The sequence below is a fragment of the Leopardus geoffroyi genome, chromosome C3 (assembly GCF_018350155.1).
Source record: "Leopardus geoffroyi isolate Oge1 chromosome C3, O.geoffroyi_Oge1_pat1.0, whole genome shotgun sequence".
NCBI classification, from domain to species: Eukaryota; Metazoa; Chordata; class Mammalia; order Carnivora; family Felidae; genus Leopardus; species Leopardus geoffroyi.
The window spans coordinates 64,513,771-64,532,099 of NC_059338.1; the positions used below are offsets into that span (position 1 = coordinate 64,513,771).

Genomic DNA, 18,329 nt, shown 5'->3' on the forward strand with positions numbered 1-18,329 from the left:
ATAGGATGTTGAATTTTGCCCAATGCGTTTTCTGTTTCAGTTGTAATAATTACATAGCCCTTTATCCTTTATTCTATTAATGTGATGTATAACTTTGTTTTTTGTTTTTCGGAGTTTTTTTTGAGTATAGTTGACACAAAATATTACATTAGTTTCAGGTGTACAACATAGTGATTCAGCAAGTCCACATATCATACTATGCTCATTCCAAGTGTAGCTACCATCTATCACCATGCTATTACACTCCCATTGAGTATATTTCCTGTCCTGTACGTTTTGTTCCTGTGACTTATTTACTCCATACCTGGAAGCCTGTGTCTCCCACTTCCCTTCACCCATTTTACCCATCCCTCTCCTCCCCCGGCAACCATCAATTTGCTCTCTATATTTATAGGTCTAATTCTACTTTTTGTTTGTTTGTTTTGTTTTGTTTTTTAGAGTCCACATATAAGTGAAATCGCATGGTATTTGTCTTTCTCTGTCTGACTTACTTCACTTAGCATGATACCTTCTAGGTCCATCCATGTTGTTGCAAATGGCAAGATCTTATCCTTTTTTATGGCTGAGTAATATTCCACTATGTGTGTGTATACATATATTATATATATGTATCACGTGTATATATATTAAATATATACATATATATGTGTGTGTATGTGTGTGTGTGTATATAATCTTTATCCATCCATCTATTGACGGAACTTGTGTTGAATTAGTGTCTTTGTTTTCTTTGGGTAATACCCAATAGTGGAATTACTGCAATGATGTGGTGTATAACTTTGATTGATTTTTATATGTTGAACCAGTCTGGCACTCCTGGAATAAATCCCATTTGGTCATGATGTGTAATCCTTTTAATATGTTAATGAATTTGTTAACCACTACATTTTACTGTCTCTCATTTTCCTAAGTACCTTAATCCTTTCCTTGCCAATTTCTTAGCAAACAGACAATTCTCTTGTTACACAAATTGTTCTATAATGTAGAAAATCACTAAGCATCACCCAGTTTCATTATAGGAAGGAAATAAATATAACTCTGTTAATAATACCCAACAAAACACCAAAAAGGGAAACTCTGGAATGTCCATATCCATATGAGATATGAATTATCTCCTATCTAATTATTAACTGTTTAGGAGGCATTTATTGAGCTTTTAGTATGTTTAAGATGTTTGACTGTCAAAGTTATTCTGAAGGTGTTTACAAGTATGGAAAAGAAACAAATAAATAAGCTAAATAAATAAATAAATAAATAACTACCATAGAGTTCGATGTAATAATATGATAGATATGCCCGTCGATGCTACCTAATTACATCTAACTGAAAAAGAGGATGAGGTTAGCCTTCAAAAAGTGTGTTACTCTTAAACTGCCTTGAATGATGAGTAGAGTCAGCCAGGAAAAAGGAGAGGACTGTTCCACACAGAAGGACTATCAAGCACAATGGTGCTATGGAAAAGCATAATGATTGGGAAACCACAAAGATTTCCGAGATGGGAGATCTGTACAGGAAAGTGTTACAAAATGACATTTTTGAGATAGGTGGGGCCCAGTTCATAAAGGATTTCGTGGGCTTGATTAAGGGAGTCTGAATGGTTTGTTTTTTTTAAGACCCCAGAAATCATTGAAAGATTTTAGAGTCATGTGAGCAAATTTTTATTTTAGAAAGATCATCCTAGCAAGGACTGTGGCTTGAAGGTTGGAATGGGAAGAGGGGGAAAGGAGACTGCAGGCAAAAAGACAGCAAATATTAATCCTGTATTAATCGGGGCTAGAAATGATGAGGGTCTGCACTTAAGCAGTGGCAGTGGGAATGGAAGAGGAGAGACAGATTTCAGAAGTGTTTCCTATGTACAATCAAAGGGTGTTGACCATCAGATAGGACTGTGAATATGGGGCCCTCTGAACTGGCTGGGGGGTGAAACTGGAAAGACAGTGATCAGGGGCGCCTGGCTGGCTCAGTCGGAGGAAGCATGCCACTCTTGATCTTGGGGTCGTGGGTTCAAGCCCACATGGGGTGTAGAGATTACTTAAATAAATAAAACTAAAAAAAAAAAAGTGAAGGACAGTGATCAGAGAATCAATAGAAGGCAGCAACGAGAAGGAGGAGGAGTAGGTGACATGTCCTGAAGGAACAAAAAACTTGATGGAGTAGGAGTTTTTAACAGGATGAAGCAAGGACGCTCCCAGGCCACGCCGGGATGTAGGGCGCTTTGTAAGACACTGCGATGCTTGGTCTCTTCACCAAGCTGGTTTCATGGCGGGAGGGAGAGGAGGCTGAGGAAGGATGGGGGGGGACCGTTTCAGTTTAGAAGAGGCCAAAATAAATAAATAAATAAGAACAAATGGAGCACACAAACTTTGACGAGAGTTTGGGTTGGAAAAACTAAGTGGCAATGATGATACAGCTGGAGAGATCTGAAAATTGAAATAACTGTTAGATGATTTTAGTGGATTCTTGCTCCTTTTTAAGAACGTCACAATTACATGGGGGTTATGTGGGAGAACTGTCCTTATTTTTAGGAAATGCATGCTGAAGCATTTGGGGATGAGGTACTGTCATGTCTCAATGTATTTAGGGACAGAGACAGAAGGAGGAAGCCACACATGGAAAAATATTAGCCGTCGTTCAATGCACGTGGCGGGTATAGAGTTGCTTACGGTGCTGAGCTCTCAGCTTTTCTTTTCTTTAAAGTTTTTATTTTAATTCCAGTTAGTTAAAATACAGTGTAATATTAGTTTTAGGTGTACAACATAGCAATCTATCACCTGATGCTCATCACAAGTGCCCTCCTGAATCCCCATCACCTGTTTCACCCATCCCCCCACCCCCACCCCAAGCTTGCACCTTTTCTGTATGTTTGACATTTTTCTTAATCAGAGGAGTTGGAAACAACATGACGGGCTAGGAGCAGGGGGCTGTAAGCAGCAAGGGGAGCAAAATATTGCTAATATTCCTTAAATCCCTGAGATAGTTGACCAGGAGAAGGAGCGACACTGTCAAAGGACTTAGGTGATTTACCTTCGGGGAGTGATTCCCAGCCTTTAACACTTACGAACATGAGCATGGAATATAATATTTGTATAGGCTACTGGGGTAAACAGCTAGGGGAAATTTGAGGCCTGATGAACATGGGGCCTAATGAAAAAAAAAATCATTGCCTTTCCTGTATTATTTTTATAAGAAAATAAAACACAGGTATTAGGAAATTTGTAAATGATGAATTTATATATATAAATGTTCCAAATATATTTAAAAATTTTATTAAAAAATTTTTAAAAATGTTTATTTACTTTTTGAGAGAGACAGAGCACGAGTGGTGGAGGGGCAGAGAGAGGGGGAGACACAGAATCAGAAGCAGGCTGCAGGCTCTGAGCTGTCAACACAGAGCCCGACGCAGGGCTCGAACTCACAGACCGGGAGATCATGACCTGAGCCGAAGTCGGATGCTCAACCACGAGCCACCCAGACGCCCTATATATTTAAAAATTTTAATGAAGAACTTTTTATTTCTTTATTTTTATTTTTTTTTTTGAAGTAAGCTCTACACCCAAAGTGGGGCTTGAATTCAGGACCCTGAGATTGAGAGCTCCATGCCAACTGAGCCAGCCAGACACCTGCCCTCCAGAATACTTTTGAATATCAGATTTTATGCTTCAATTTTTGATAGTTTACCACCAATGAGAAAAAATATAAAAGCATCTTTCTCAACCATTAAAAAATTCTAACAGTTGGGGACACCTGGGTGGCTCAGTCGGTTAAGCATCCAACTTCGGCTCAGGTTGTGATCTCGTGGATTGTGGGTTCGAGCCCCATGTCGGGCTCTGTACTAACAGCTCAGAGCCTGGAGCCTGCTTCCGATTCTGTGTCTCCCCCTCTCTCTGTCCCTCCCCTGCTCAGGCTCTGTCTTTCTCTGTCTCTCAATAATAAATTAATGTTAAAAAAATTAAAAAATATTCTAACAGTTGAAATTATATAATCTAAAAATGTATCCTTTAATTGGCAAATATAATTTAGATAATTTTTTTAATAATGCAAATTGCTTTTAATCCATTTGAGCATGCTTGTATCAATTATTTCAAAATAATGATGAAGACAAGGGCACCTGGGTGGCTCGGTCGGTTAAGCGTCCGACTTCGGCTCAGGTCATAATCTCACGGTCCGTGAGTTCGAGCCCCGCGTCAGGCTCTGTGCTGACAGCCCAGAGCCTGGAGCCCATTTCAGATTCTGTGTCTCTCTCTCTCTCTGCCCCTCCCCTGTTCATGCTCTCTCTCCATCTCAAAAATAAATAAATGTTAAAAAAATAAAAATAAAAATAAAAAATAAATAAAAAAAAATAATGGTGAAGACATAATTTTTGTAACATGCATGTGTTGTTAGAACCATGTAGCAGGGGCGCCTGGGTGGCGCAGTCGGTTAAGCGTCCGACTTCAGCCAGGTCGCGATCTCGCGGTCCGTGAGTTCGAGCCCTGCGTCGGGCTCTGGGCTGATGGCTCAGAGCCTGGAGCCTGTTTCCGATTCTGTGTCTCCCTCTCTCTCTGCCCCTCCCCCGTTCATGCTCTGTCTCTCTCTGTCCCAAAAATAAATAAACGTTGAAAAAAAAAAATTTAAAAAAAGAACCATGTAGCAGACTGCTAAAAGGACACATCGGCTGCAGAGGGGCAGAAGTAGACGATTTATGGGAAGGTAGGGATCTGGGGCTGTTACCTAGACCCATGAATCCCCTCAGTCCCAGTGGATCACAGATTGGGTTGCACACGATGCTCCTTGGACATCAGGAACATGGACTTCTCCAGCAACTCCTTGTGCTTTGTCCATGGTAGGCAGGGATGTATTTGGTATATAGTTTTTTTTTTAATTTTTTAAAAATGTTTGTTTATTTTTGAGAGAGAGAGAGAGAGTGCAAGCGGGGGAGGGGCAGAGAGAGAGAGGGAGACCCAGAATCCAAAGCAGGCTCCAGGCTCTGAGCTGTCAGCACAGAGCCCGACGCCGGGCTGGAACCCACAAACGGTGAGATCACGACCTGAGCCGAAGTCAGACGCTTCACCGACTGAGCCACTCAGGCACCCCTGGTATATGGTTTCTGAAATGAGAGCCCATGTGGTAGATCACCTCCTTGGTGATGTGGGGCAGTGGGTATCTGCTGGCATTTGTTGTGCTTGCCACCCGTGGGAAGGGACATGCCATCAGCTCCTGTGCTCCCCTGAACCTCCTTTGGGAAGCCCTGGAATAGAAAGATGCGCTCACCTGCCGGCCTCATCTGGCCACAGCGAAGGACGAGAGGATCAGTATTTTTGGTGACCGTTATCCGTTCACATGTTGCCAGTGGCCAGTAGGTGAGGATTCCTGAGTTAGGGAAGTCCCAGAGTTCAATTCAGGCATTAATTATTCCCGACAGGTGATGATTGGAGAAAGGAGATTACGTGATCAGGTACTTTTGGAAAACGCTGCATTAAGGTGAACAGGTTTCTTTGCTGTAGAACATCCTAAAGACTTTAATATAGTAACACACATCACGTATTTCCAAGAGGAGACTGTAGTATTCAAAGGTTCCCAGAAATATTGATCACTGAAGTCATTTCTTGAGAAGCATCTTGAGGAATGGGTGTGAAAAAGTGTGCTGCAGAAAATTTAGAAAATATTGAAAAGAAGGTGTTAATAGTACCCCTTTTTCTTTTTTTTTCAGTTTATTTATTTTGAGAGAGAGAGTGAGTGAGGCCAGGGCAGAGAGAGAGGGAGAGAGACAGAATCCTAAGCAGGCTCCACGCTCTCAGTGCCGACCCCAACGCGGGGCTCGATCTTCCGAACCATGAGATCGTGACCTGGGTGGAAATCAAGAGTCAGGCGCTTAACTGACTGAGCCCCCAGGTGCCCCAGTGCCTGTTGTTTATATGTAAACTTAGAGAAATCGAGGAATGCTGCCTTCAGCTGTAGGTAACTCCTGTTTCAGGACACAAGTCAGCATGAGCTTTGCTGGTCAAAGACTAGTGCTCGAATCTATTAAATAATAATATTGCTTTGGGGCGGCTGGGTGGCTCAGTCGGTTAAACATCTGACTTTGGCTCAGGTCATGATCTCACCGTTTGTGGGTTCAAGCCCCACATGGGGCTGTCTGTTGTCAGCACAGAGCCTGCTTGGGATTCTCTGTCTCCCTCCCTCTCTGCCCCTCCCCCACTTGCACGTGCCCCCGTGTGCCCTCTCTCTCTGTCTCTCTCTCTCAAAAATAAATAAACTTAAAAGCATAATATTTTTAAAAACCAAAAATTATCACTACCACTTGATGCATTGAAGTTGTTTTGGTAGCTGCTTAGTGCGATAAGTCATGAAGAGGAACTAAAAAGTATAAATTTTAGAAAGAAGAGACAAAATGTAAGATCAGAAAATATAACCAACTGGAAAGCGATTATAATTAATAAAAGTTTCAGGAAATAGATGCATATAACATAAGTAGCAGCAATAAGACACTCAACATTTACCTCAACTCCCCAAAATTACAGGGTTTTAAAAAATGATTCCCGCGTGGGGCGCCTGGGTGGCTCAGTCTGTTAAGCATCCGACTCTTGATTTCGGCTCAGGTCATTTTCTTCCAGTTCCTGGGATCAACCCCTGCATGGGACTCTGCCTGACAGTGCAGAGTCTGCTTGGGGTTCTCTCTCTCCCTGTTTCTCTTCCCCTCCCCTGCTCACACTCTCCCTCTCCAAATAAATAAATTAATAAAAAAAATTCTCACTTGAAATCTTCAAAACCCATAAAAATACTCAGGCATAGTCTTCTTGGAGAATTGTATATGACTTATAGGAGGAAAACTATAATGTGCAATATTTAATTTAGAGATAGAAAAGGGATGTATAACTAATATATATCGCTTAGATGTGAAAACTACATATTTAAAAATCTTCATTCTTTCTCACTGTGTAGCTTCATTGCAATAGCAGTACAACTCCCAGTGGTATTTATTTGGCCTTTCTAAACTTTATTTGAATTTCTAAATTTCTTTTGGAAGAATAAACTGGTGAACATATCAATGAACATTCCTAAAAAGAAGACCAATACAGTGGCAATAAATAAATTAGTATGCTAATTGCATAAGACTAGACATACAAATCAGAATAGAATCAGTAGAATACACAGTCAATAGAAGTAGTCTCCATCACATAGGACACTAGATCACATTGTGAAGTAGGAGGAAATAAATCAAATGCTTAGAAAATTAGAAATTACTAAACTAAGATTAGAAGCTAGTCTGTCACTTTAAATCAAGTCAAAATAAATGTCATATGTATGAAAGTGTAAAATGTATTTTTAAATTGTAGAAAAAAATTGAGTATTCACCAAATCTCCAGAACAAGGTGATTTTCTCTCTCCTTCTTGGTCCTTTCAAAGGATAAGTTCCTCCCCTCCCCTCCCCTCCTTTCCCCTCCCCTCCCCTCCCCTCCCCTCCAAAACTTATAATAAGTTTTCTTCACACCCATTGTATCGTCTTGCATACACACTGGGGTGCATATATCCTTTATTTAGACATCGATTAAAAGTTAGAATAATTCCCCAACAAAGAATGTTTGGATAGTACGAAAATCATTTATACTTGGCTTAGGGATGTGACAGCAGTACACTATAAGACCAGATATCACAATAGAAGTGTCTGTCTGGTGTTGAGATAGGCTGCCTGTGGGGGGTTCTCTGTCTTGCAGAGCTCATCAGGCAGTCTGGAGAAGGGCACATTGTCTGCGTTGTAGGAAGTATTCACAACTCCAGTCAAGAGTTAGACTGAACCTCCAATATTCCTCCCGAGTGTCCAACCCAGGACCAGCCAGATATGAGGGGCACAGGGTGAGGTATGAGGGCAAGTATGTGGTGCTTCCGTGCCCTCCCCAGATTGGCCTCTCTCCCAGGACCTCCATATATGCACCAACCAGGAAGCTCCTCAGAGGATAAGTTTCAAAAATTTAAAGTAGAAAAAGAAAACTCATCTGCTGTGACTACCTAAAAATAAAAGATAATATAATTTTTCAGTGACCTTAAAGTTAATGTCGTGATAAAAACACTCAATAGTAGGTTTAGAAGGAACACGACTCAACATCATAAAGGCTGTCTATGAAAAACTCAAAGCTAATATCATCCCCAATGGGGAAAAACTGAGCACTTTTCCTCTACAGTCAGGGACAAGACAGGGGTGTCCACTTTCACTACTGTTATTTAACATAGTGCTGGAAGACCTAGCACTATGATCAGACAACATAAGAAATAAAAGGCATCTAAATCAGCAAGAAAGAAGTCAAACTTTCACTATTTGCAGATGACATGATACTCTATATAGAAAACCCTACAGACTGCATGAAAAAAACTCCTGGAACTGGTAGTTGAATTCAGCAAATTTGCAGGCTACAAAATCAATGTTACAGAAATCAGTGGCATTTCTATAAACCAATAATGAAATAGCAGAAAGAGAAATTAAGAAAAGAGGCCCATTTACAACTGCACCAAAACCAATAAGATACCTAGGAATAAATCCTAACCAAAGAGGTGAGACCCGGACTCCAAAAACTACAAAACGTTGATGAAAGAAATTGAAGAGGACGCAAAGGAATGGAGAGACATTCCATGCTCATGGAAGAACAAATATGGCTACAATGTGGTTTTTTATGGAACCACAAAAGCCCCCAAATAGCCAGACCAACCTTGAAAAAGCAAAGCAAAGCTGGAGGCATCACAAATCCAAACTTCAAGCTGTATTACAAAGCTGTAGTCACCAAAACAGTATGGTACTGGGACAGAAACAGACACATGAAACAGAATAGAAAACCCAGAAACAACCCCGCGACTTTATGGTCAATTAATCTTCGACAAAGCAAGAGAATATCCAATGGGAAAAAGACAGTCTCCTTCAACAAATGTTGGGAAAACTGGAAAGGAGCATGCAAAAGAATGAAACTGGACCACCTTCTTACACCATACACACAAATAAATTCAAAATGCATGAAAGACCTAAATGGGAGACCTGAAATCATAAACATTTTAGAGGAGAACACACTTAGTAGCCTCTTTGACATTGGCCATAGCAACTTCTTCTAAATACGCCTCTTAAGGCAAGGGAAACAAAAGGAAAAATGAACTATTGTCAAGAGAAGAAGCTTCTGCACAGCAAAAGAAACAATCAACAAAACTAAAAGCAACCTGTGGAATGGGAGAAGATATTTGCAAATGACATAGCTGATAAAGGGTTAGTACCTGAAAAATATAAAGAACTTATAAAATTCAACACTCAAAAAATGAATAATCCAATTAAAAATGGACAAAAAACACGAACAGACATTTCTCCGAAGAAGACACGCAGATGGCCAACAGGCACTTGAAATGATGCTGCACATCACTCATCACCAGGGAAATACAAGCCAGAAGTTCAATGAGGTATCACCTTACACCTGTCAGAATGGCTAAAATCAACAACCCAAGAAACAGCAGGTGTTGGAGAGGATGTGGAGAAAGGGGAACCCTCTGGACTGTTGATGGGAATGCAAACTGGTGCAACCACTGTGGGAAACATGGAGGTTTCTCAGAAAGTTAAAACCAGAACTGTGCTACGATCCAGCAATCGCACTGATAGATATTTACCCGAAGAATACAAAAATACTAATTCAAAGGGATACATGTACTCTGATTAATAGCAGTATTACCTATAACAGCCAAATTATGGAAACAGCCCAAGTGTCCATTGACTGGGGAATGGATAAGGAAGATGTGGTATATCTATACAATGGAATTTACTCAGACATAAAAAGAATGAAATCTTGCCATTTGCAATGACATGGATGGAGCTAGAGAGTTCTATGCTAAGTGAAATAAGTCAGAGAAAGACAAAGACCCTATGATTTCATTCATATGTGGAATTCAAGAAACAAAACAAAGGAGCAAAGGGAGAAAAAAGAGAGGCAAACCAAGAAACAGACTCTTAGCTATAGAGAACAAATTGACGGTCCCCAGAAGGAAGTGGGTGGGGGATGGGTGAAATAAGTGATGGGGATTAAGTCATCACCTGTTGTGATGACCATGGGGTGATGTATGGAAGTGCCGAATCACTAAATTGTACGCCTGAAACTATATTACACTGTACGTTAACTAACTGGAATTTGAATAAGAACTTAAAAAAATTAATAACATGACCTTAAACTTAGAAAGCGGACATCAGTTTTCTGCACTGGCAGTGTTACAACCAGTGAGACTTTCCCAAGACATTATTATGACTAATTAGACCCTTCCCAATGTCCCACACAAATTCAGCTGTTGCAACTCACTATATTTCAGTGAGATAATAAGACAAACTCACAAAGATGAAATGGACAAAACTGTTCACCAAAGAATAACTATAACAATGGAAAATTGGAAACAGCCGAAATGCCTACACTTAGAGGGTTGGTTACATAAATTATGATAAATCTCTATAATGGTATACCAAGCAGTCACTAGAAATGATAATGTAATAAACATATTTTTGAAATGCAGGATGCTCACAATTTATTGTTGAGTGAAAGTTAGATTAGAGGACAACAAGAGAGTAGCTAACCCCACATGGTAGGATTCAAAGTGATTTTTACCTAATCTAAACTTTCTTCTGTATCCTTTTTTTCTTCCAATAATCTGGTATGCTATGGATGGTCAGCAAGGATGTGAAGCTGGTTCTATTTTAGAAAAACAAATGCAAACAACTGACCTGGAATTTTTTTTGCAGTAATTATGACACAAGGTTAAGTCTTCATTATTTAAAGAGCACCTACAAAAATTGCCAAGAAAAAACGGGAGATCCTAGAGGAGTGAGCAGACAACAAGAACCGATCGTTCACAGCAGGTCCGCTTGTGATCAAAGGAGAGTAAATTTAAATAATCAGATGACATTTTTTTTTGTTTTTTGCTTGTGAAGTTAGCAAATGTGGTTCACTGCCATGTTTTTTATAATAAAGAAAAATTAATATCAGTAAGTTGTGGCATATTCCTTTGGTACTGTTAAAAATGGAAGGTTAGGTAGGTTATGTTGTAGCCTGGAAAGGTATAACGTTTGATTGAAGGAATTAAGAGTTACGGTTCTTAACTAAGGAGTACTAGCAATTAGAGTGTGGGAGAGAGCAACCCCTCTGAACTTTGGTTGATACCTTGCTGGTTATAAATGTGGATACAGCATCTGACGCAAACCTAGTACGTAGTGTTGTATTCAGTAAGTTTTCGTTGAGCGAAAGGATGGTATATGAAATACAATATACTAAAGGTTGTGTGCGAAGAAAGATTGGATGAAAATCTAGCAAAATGATTCGTGGTTATGTTAGGGTAAAGGGAATATGAGTAAATTCCCCCTCCGCCCATTTTCTGTAATTTGATGGTATTCTATTTATAATTAAAATAATTATATAAACTCAATCTCTCCCTTTCTAGGTGTCCTAGTTTTACTTAGTGTCTAAAAAATAAAATTTGAGACTTCACTGCATTTTCCCCCTTTAGGCTTCCACTCAGTCAGACATGTTGGAGTCAACCTCAATTCTTATCTTTTTCTCTGCACCTAACACCAAACCTATCAGCGAGTCCTGTTTGCTGTGCCCTTTAGAATATATGCAGAATCCTGTCATTTCTCACCGTCTCCAACTGCTTCCATTTTTATCCCTGCCATCATCAGTCTCCCTCTAGAATATTGCAATAACCTCCTAAGTAGTCTCTCTTTCCACCCTTGTCCCTTTCCAGAACATCCTTTAAGGGGAGTCTGGGTGGCTCAGTTGGTTAAGCGTCCGACTTCAGCTCAGGTCAAGATCTCATGGTTCGTGACTTCGAACCCGTGCTGACAGCTCGGAGCCTGGAGCCTGCTTCAGATTCTGTGTCTCCTTCTCTCTCTGCCCCTTCCCCACTTGCACTCTGTCTCTGTCTCTCAAAAACGAATAAACATTAAAAAAATTTTTTTTAATTAATTTATTTATTTTGAGAGAGAGAGTGATCAGGGAAGGGCAGAGAGAGAGAGGGACAGAGAGAATCCCAGGCAGGTTCTGCACATAGCCCAATGCAGGACTCAAACCTACAAACAGTGAGATCATGACCTGAGCTGAAAGCAAGAATCAGACGCTTGACCAACTGAGCCACCCAGGTGCCCTTTTCCAGTATATTCTTTTTTTTAATTAATGAATTATTATTATTATTATTTTTTTTTTAGCATTTATTTATTTTTGAGAGACAGAGTGTGAGCAGGGAGGGGCAGAGAGAGAAGGAGACACAGAATCCGAAGCAGGCTCCAGGCTCTGAGCCGTCAGCACAGAGCCTGATGTGGGCTTGAACCTACAAACTGTGAGATCATGACCTGAGCTGAAGTCAGATGCTTAACCGACTGGGCCACCCAGGCACCCCTTTCCAGTATATTCTTAACATCGTAGCTGAAGTGAATATAAGCCAGGCTATGTCACAGCACTGCTTAGAACCCTCCGGTGATTCATCATCTCATTTAAAGTAAAAAACAAAATCCTTAAAGCGGCATGCAGGTATAGAACCCGTATTCTGCCCCCAAATCCTCAAATGCACACTTTCTGACCTCATTTCCTACCCTTCTGCCTCTGCTGTTCTCTTTGCCTAAAAACTCCTCCTGTGGATATTCACAAGGCTGCCTCTTCCCCCTCATCACTAAGGAGGCCTTCCCCCCATACCCCCCATTCTCCCCCACCCACACAGCCAGCACTCTTCATAGGCCTTCCCTGCTTTATGTTTTCCAGGCCCATTTGACCTACAGTGTATGTGTGAGCTTCTGTATCTCCTCCAGTACGCATAGCTCCATGAGGTAGGGACTTCTGTCCGTTCTGCTCCTTGCTGTAACCTTAGCACTGACAGTCGTGTCCAGCACATCGTAGAGCCTCAATAAATACTTACCAAATAAATGACTTCCTAATTGTTTCAGAGAAGTAATTCTTAGTCTCAAAACTCGTTTGAAAGCTCTTTGAGAGAGTATCACATGTGGCCTTTGCATGCCTTCCCAGCCCCCGGCTTCCGCCCTCCTCGGGCACAGGATAAAGCAGGGCAGGTGGGCATGCCGGTGACCTACAATCAGTATCTAGTGCCGGGTTCCTTCTGCCTCTTCGGCTGGGACTCTCTGCCCAGACGACTCGGGACAGAAGATACGCCGTGTTGGAAGCTTCCTGTGTCTCGATCGCGGTGGCCCCATGACCCTGTACACGTGTAAACCCCGTGAGGCTGTGTACTCGAGAGGCGTAGGTACTCCGATAATGCACCGTGTGTGTCTCGTGCCTCGGGAAACAAGAGTCCGTCCGTTCCCTGACTCCTCTAGAGGGAGGGAAGCACGCTAACTGGTGCGTTAAGATGAGGAGAGTTCCGCGTGCTCTTCCTTATTGAGAAGTTCTAGCTGAGCGGCTGAAATTTCTGTTCGGAATCCAAAGGGAGAGTAATTAAAACAATTTTTATTTACTTTGTCTTTTGCAGACATAACCGTAGCAGAGTTCCACAAAAAAATCAAAGACGCCTTTGAAGTGTTTGACCACGAGGCGAATAATACGGTGGATGTGAGGTTTGGACGTGTCTTCTTTGTTCTGATTCTAAATGACGGACACAACTCCTAAAATAGAAGAGGGGTCTTGTCTTTTTCCAGGTCTTGGATTTCTTATGCTGTTTAAAAGTGTTTATTTCCCTGTGCTCTGTGGAAGCCCTCTACTAGCTAGTGCTTTGGATCAATACTGTATCCTATTCTTTATAACCTGGTGAAAAGAATATCCACGTTGCCCGCTGCAACCTCCAGACTGTAAATTCTGTGAGTGAGGTGACCCCTGCTGTAGCATGATTGCTGGGCACATAGTTGGTGCTCAGTAACTATTGGTTGAGTCGAGTGAACAGAATTTGCTTTTAAAATAAGTAGGTTTTGTGGGGCGCCTGGGTGGCTCAGTCGGTTGAGCGTCTGACTTTGGCTCAGGTCATGAGCTCACAGTTTGTGGGTTCGAGCCCCACGTCAGGCTCTGTGCTGACAGCTCGGAGCCTGGCACCTGCTTCGGGTTCTGTGTCTCCCTCTCTCTCTGCCCCTTTTCTGCTCGTGCTCTGTCTCTCTCTGTCTCTCAAAAATGAATAAACATTAAAAAATTTTAAATAAAAAAATAAATAGGTTTTGTGTGATCGAGCCAGAAATTACAAAGAAAGATTAATAATACTTGAACAGTGATACGCTCCCCAAGTCAAGTAACAAAAAGAACCCAAACAGAAGAACATACAAAGAGGAGAGAGAGACATGAATACTGCTAGATCGGGAATGGAGGACAGGAGACAATAGTTTGAGACCAGAAAGGAAACAAAGCAAAACAAAAAGGCAGAAGAAACTGTCCACGAGAACAGCAGAGGCTGTGGGATCCAGGCCACGGACATCCCAGAGAGGCCACGGACCTTCCTTCCAGGAGACCGAGCCGAACGAGGAACATGTGGGGGGATCACAGTCTTGAAACTCAGAAGCGAGGACACAGAGGCCAGCGAAGCAGTGGGAAGTGACAGAAGGGCTAGTCAGGGGACTCAGTGCTTTAAAGGAGCCACACCGGCGGAACCACTGCATGCGATTTTATTTTGTTGGCCACACATTGTAACTGTGTGTATTGTATAGTGTCTTCATCCCTGAAGGCACAGGTGTGACTGTAGGAGAGGAGACTGAGAAGGGGCGGTGCCGTTCATTACTTTATAAAGTTGAGTTTCCTCCCTCCACCGTGTTTCTGGGCCTTGAAGCAGGCGATAGATAAGGTTGGGAATTCCGTTCCAAAACCACCAACGCGGTCGGCCTTGTGTGAGCCTTGGCTCAGCTGTTGCCGAGGATGTGTGTGGCTTCACGTGGCTTCAGATGCTCTGGCCACAGCGCGGGCCACATGGGTGCCACTTGGGGGGGCACTTTATCCTCAGGATGGGTATATCATAGGAGGAAGACATCCGGTGGGGCGGTCATGCCGGTGACAGGGTTTGGGATGAGGTGGGGAGCATGTGGCATGAACGACTCAATCCAAGGATGGCTCTTGCCTTCGCCTCAGACCTCTTGCTGAGGCTGGAAGGTTCCCCAGGGGGCAGGGGACAGAGGTAGTGTTAGAGAGGTCAGGGAGAGCCAGAGGAAGACCAGGGGAGCAGAGAAGAGAAACCAGTATTTGCTTGAGGCTTGTGTCTGACAGGTGACCTGTCGTTGGGTGTGGGGGGCTTCAGGGACCTTCCCTCATCTCAATCTTTTTATTTGTGTGGCAAGAGTTGGCATCTGTAGGGGCGCCTGGGTGGCTCAGTCGGTTGAGCGTCCGACTTCGGCTCAGGTCATGATCTCGCGGTTTGTGAGTTCGAGCCCCGTGTCGGGCTCTGTGCTGACAGCTCAGAGCCTCGGGTCTGCTTTGGATTGTCTCCTTCCCTCTCTGCCCCTCCCCACGTGTGCTCTGTTTCTCTGTCTCTCAAAAGTAAACAAATGTAAAAAAATTAAAAAAAAAAACATTAAACAATTACAAAAAAAGAATTAAAAAAAAAACACAACAAGACATGGAAACAACCTAAGTGTTCATTGATAGATGGAGGGATAAAGAAGTTGCGGTATAGATATACAATAGAATATTATTTGGCCATAAAAATGAGGAAATCCTGCTGTTGGTGACAGCATCATTGAATCCTGAGGGAATTATGCTCATGAGATAAGTCAGGGAAAGACAAAGACCGTGTGATTTCACGTATAGGTGGGATCTAAAATGCGAACAAATAAAAAAACAAACTCAGGAAAGGAGACCAGGACACTGGTTACTGGACTAGTGGTTACTGGACATGGGGATGGGGGAGGGGAGCCGGAGGAAGCTGGTTGCGAGGTGCAAACCTCTAGTTATGTGGTAAGCACCGGGGTGTGATGTACCACAGGATGAGTACAGCTAACGCTGCTGGGTGGTTTGTAGGGAAGAGGTGAGGAACGTCAATCCTGAGTTCCCATCACAAGGAGGCCTTTTCTTTCCTTTTCTGTTCTTTTCTTTCTATTGTGTCTGCATAAGAGGACGGATGTAGGTTGGACCTGTTGTGGTCACCGTGTCCCAACGTACGTAACTTGGACCGTCATGCTGCAGGCCTTACACTTACACAGTGACATCTGTCCATTGTTCCTCAATAAAACTGGGGGAGAAAAGAATTGAAGGCAGAAGACTATGTAAAGAATAGCGTAGGGAAGCATCTGACAGAGAGTCCAGAGATGTAGCTAAGGGCTCGGTTTGGGCAGGAGAGAGCTGTTGCTGGAGAGGCTCCCAGGACACTTAGCTGTGTCTCTCCTACAGTGTAAGTATGGTGCCATTTTCTTGGTAGGGCAGCCCTGGTCCCCCTTAGGATGAGTTTTGGGGCAATTACTCTCCTTTCTCCTCACCTCTGCTTTGCACGAATCGAGAGATTGAATTTGAAATTGTACCACCATGTTAAACGTCATGAAACGGGCCTCTGCTGCATTCCTCCCGGTCCGAGGGGCAACCCCAGGTCCGGAATCAGACTGCCGGGGCTCCACTCCCAGCCCTGTGACTGAGGAACTTACTTATTCTCTCTATTCACTTTGGCCTCAGAGGAAGGATCCTTTCAGGGGTCTGGGAGGTCTTAACTATTTTTATAGTAACTTTAAGACAGTATTTGCTATTTTCATTCTCAATTTTTCACAAGTATATGTTGGAGGTTTTGAAAAGCTACATGATGTGTGATATTGCAACAGATTGAATGCAGAACCAGATATGAGAATCCAGCTGTCTTCTGTGAAGCCCGACAGCAGGGAGATTTGCAAACATGGAAAACGGTGCCGTTCTTCTAACTCAGTTTGTTCTTGTTTGGAAAATGCACTTACTTTTCATAAAATTACATACACTTGCACTGGATTTATTTATCGTTATTTCTAAATGAATATTTTAAAATATTTAAAAAAGATTTCTAAGGGCGCCTGGGTGGCTCAGTCGGTTAAGCATCTGACTTCAGCTCAGGTCATGATCTCACGGTTCGTGAGTTCGAGCCCCGCGTCGGGCTCTGTGCTGATGGCTCGGAGTCTGGAGCCTGCTTTGGATACTGTGTCTCCCTCTCTCTGTGCCTCTCCCCTGCTCACGTTCTGTCTCCCTCTCTCTTTCAAAAATAAATAAACATTAAATTTTTTTTAATTATTAAAATAAAACAAAAAAGTAAAAAAGATTTTTAAGTGAATATTTAAAATATTTTTTAAGTTATTTATTTATTTTGAGAGAGAGCATGTGCAGGGGAGGGGCAGAGAGAGAGGGAGAGAGAGAATCCTAAGCAGGCTCCATGCTGTCAGTGCAGAGCCCGTTGTGGGGCTTGATCTCACGAACCGTGAGATCATGACCTGAGCTGAAATCAAGAGCTGGATGCCTAACTGACTGAGCTCCCCAGGCACCCCTAAATTTTTTGAGGTTTCATTTCTTTTTTTTTTTTTTAATTTTTTTTTCAACGTTTTTTATTTATTTTTGGGACAGAGAGAGACAGAGCATGAATGGGGGAGGGGCAGAGAGAGAGGGAGACACAGAATCGGAAACAGGCTCCAGGCTCTGAGCCATCAGCCCAGAGCCTGACGCGGGGCTCGAACTCACGGACCGTGAGATCGTGACCTGGCTGAAGTCGGACGCTTAACCGACTGCGCCACCCAGGCGCCCCTGAGGTTTCATTTCTAATATGGTAATAGAGATAAATATAACTCACATAAGGAAAAGCTCTCTGGGGATCTCTATAATTTTTAAGAATGCAAAACACATTTTGAAACCAAAAAATTTGAGAACCAATGATGTCAGTGGTCATTTTTTTAAAGCTTTTAGAACAATATTAGCTCAGAACAAACTAGCTATTATTAATAGTATTACATTATTAGTAGTAACTTTAGTAGTAGTATTATACTTTAGGACAATATAATTAGTAGTATTATACTTTGTATTATTGAAGTAAATAATTTAAAGTAGTTTTTCCTCTGTTTGCTCTGGATTAGCAATTATACATAACAAACCTCTCATAAGAATTGTTTTACTTATTTCTGTGCATTGCGTGTTGAGTTTTTAAGTTCTGAAGTTCATTTTCCTTATTAACTAGCTTTTGAAAGTTGGCACCTTGAAAACCATTGAGGCAGATTTTTAATATCATTAATTGGGACCATTTTAATTTTGCCTCATATAAAACATAGAGCATGATACATTGTGACTTAAGTACATTTTCCTGTTCTGTGTTCAGATTTCAATCAGTAAGACTGATTGGGAACCAAATTTTTGTATAGATGAGATACAGACAAGGGATAAAATTCAAAAGGTACAAAGAATAGTACAGGCACGTCTTTCTACCTCTAACTCCGGCTA

General features: G+C 42.0%; 1 protein-coding gene and 1 non-coding gene across 3 annotated transcripts in view; both read left to right on the forward strand.

Annotated features, from left to right (window-relative positions):
- The window catches only part of EFCAB2 (EF-hand calcium binding domain 2), a 131,271-nt gene that overhangs the window by 49,778 nt on the left and 63,164 nt on the right, over positions 1–18,329 (forward strand). For both annotated transcript variants that reach the window (XM_045453190.1, XM_045453189.1), the window contains exon 2: positions 13,459–13,543. In XM_045453190.1, the coding sequence (XP_045309146.1) occupies positions 13,459–13,543 (85 nt within the window). The remainder of the gene's footprint in view (positions 1–13,458; positions 13,544–18,329) is intronic.
- TRNAQ-UUG lies at positions 13,901–13,985 on the forward strand. Its single transcript has one exon. It is a non-coding gene; the product is annotated as a tRNA-Gln (tRNA).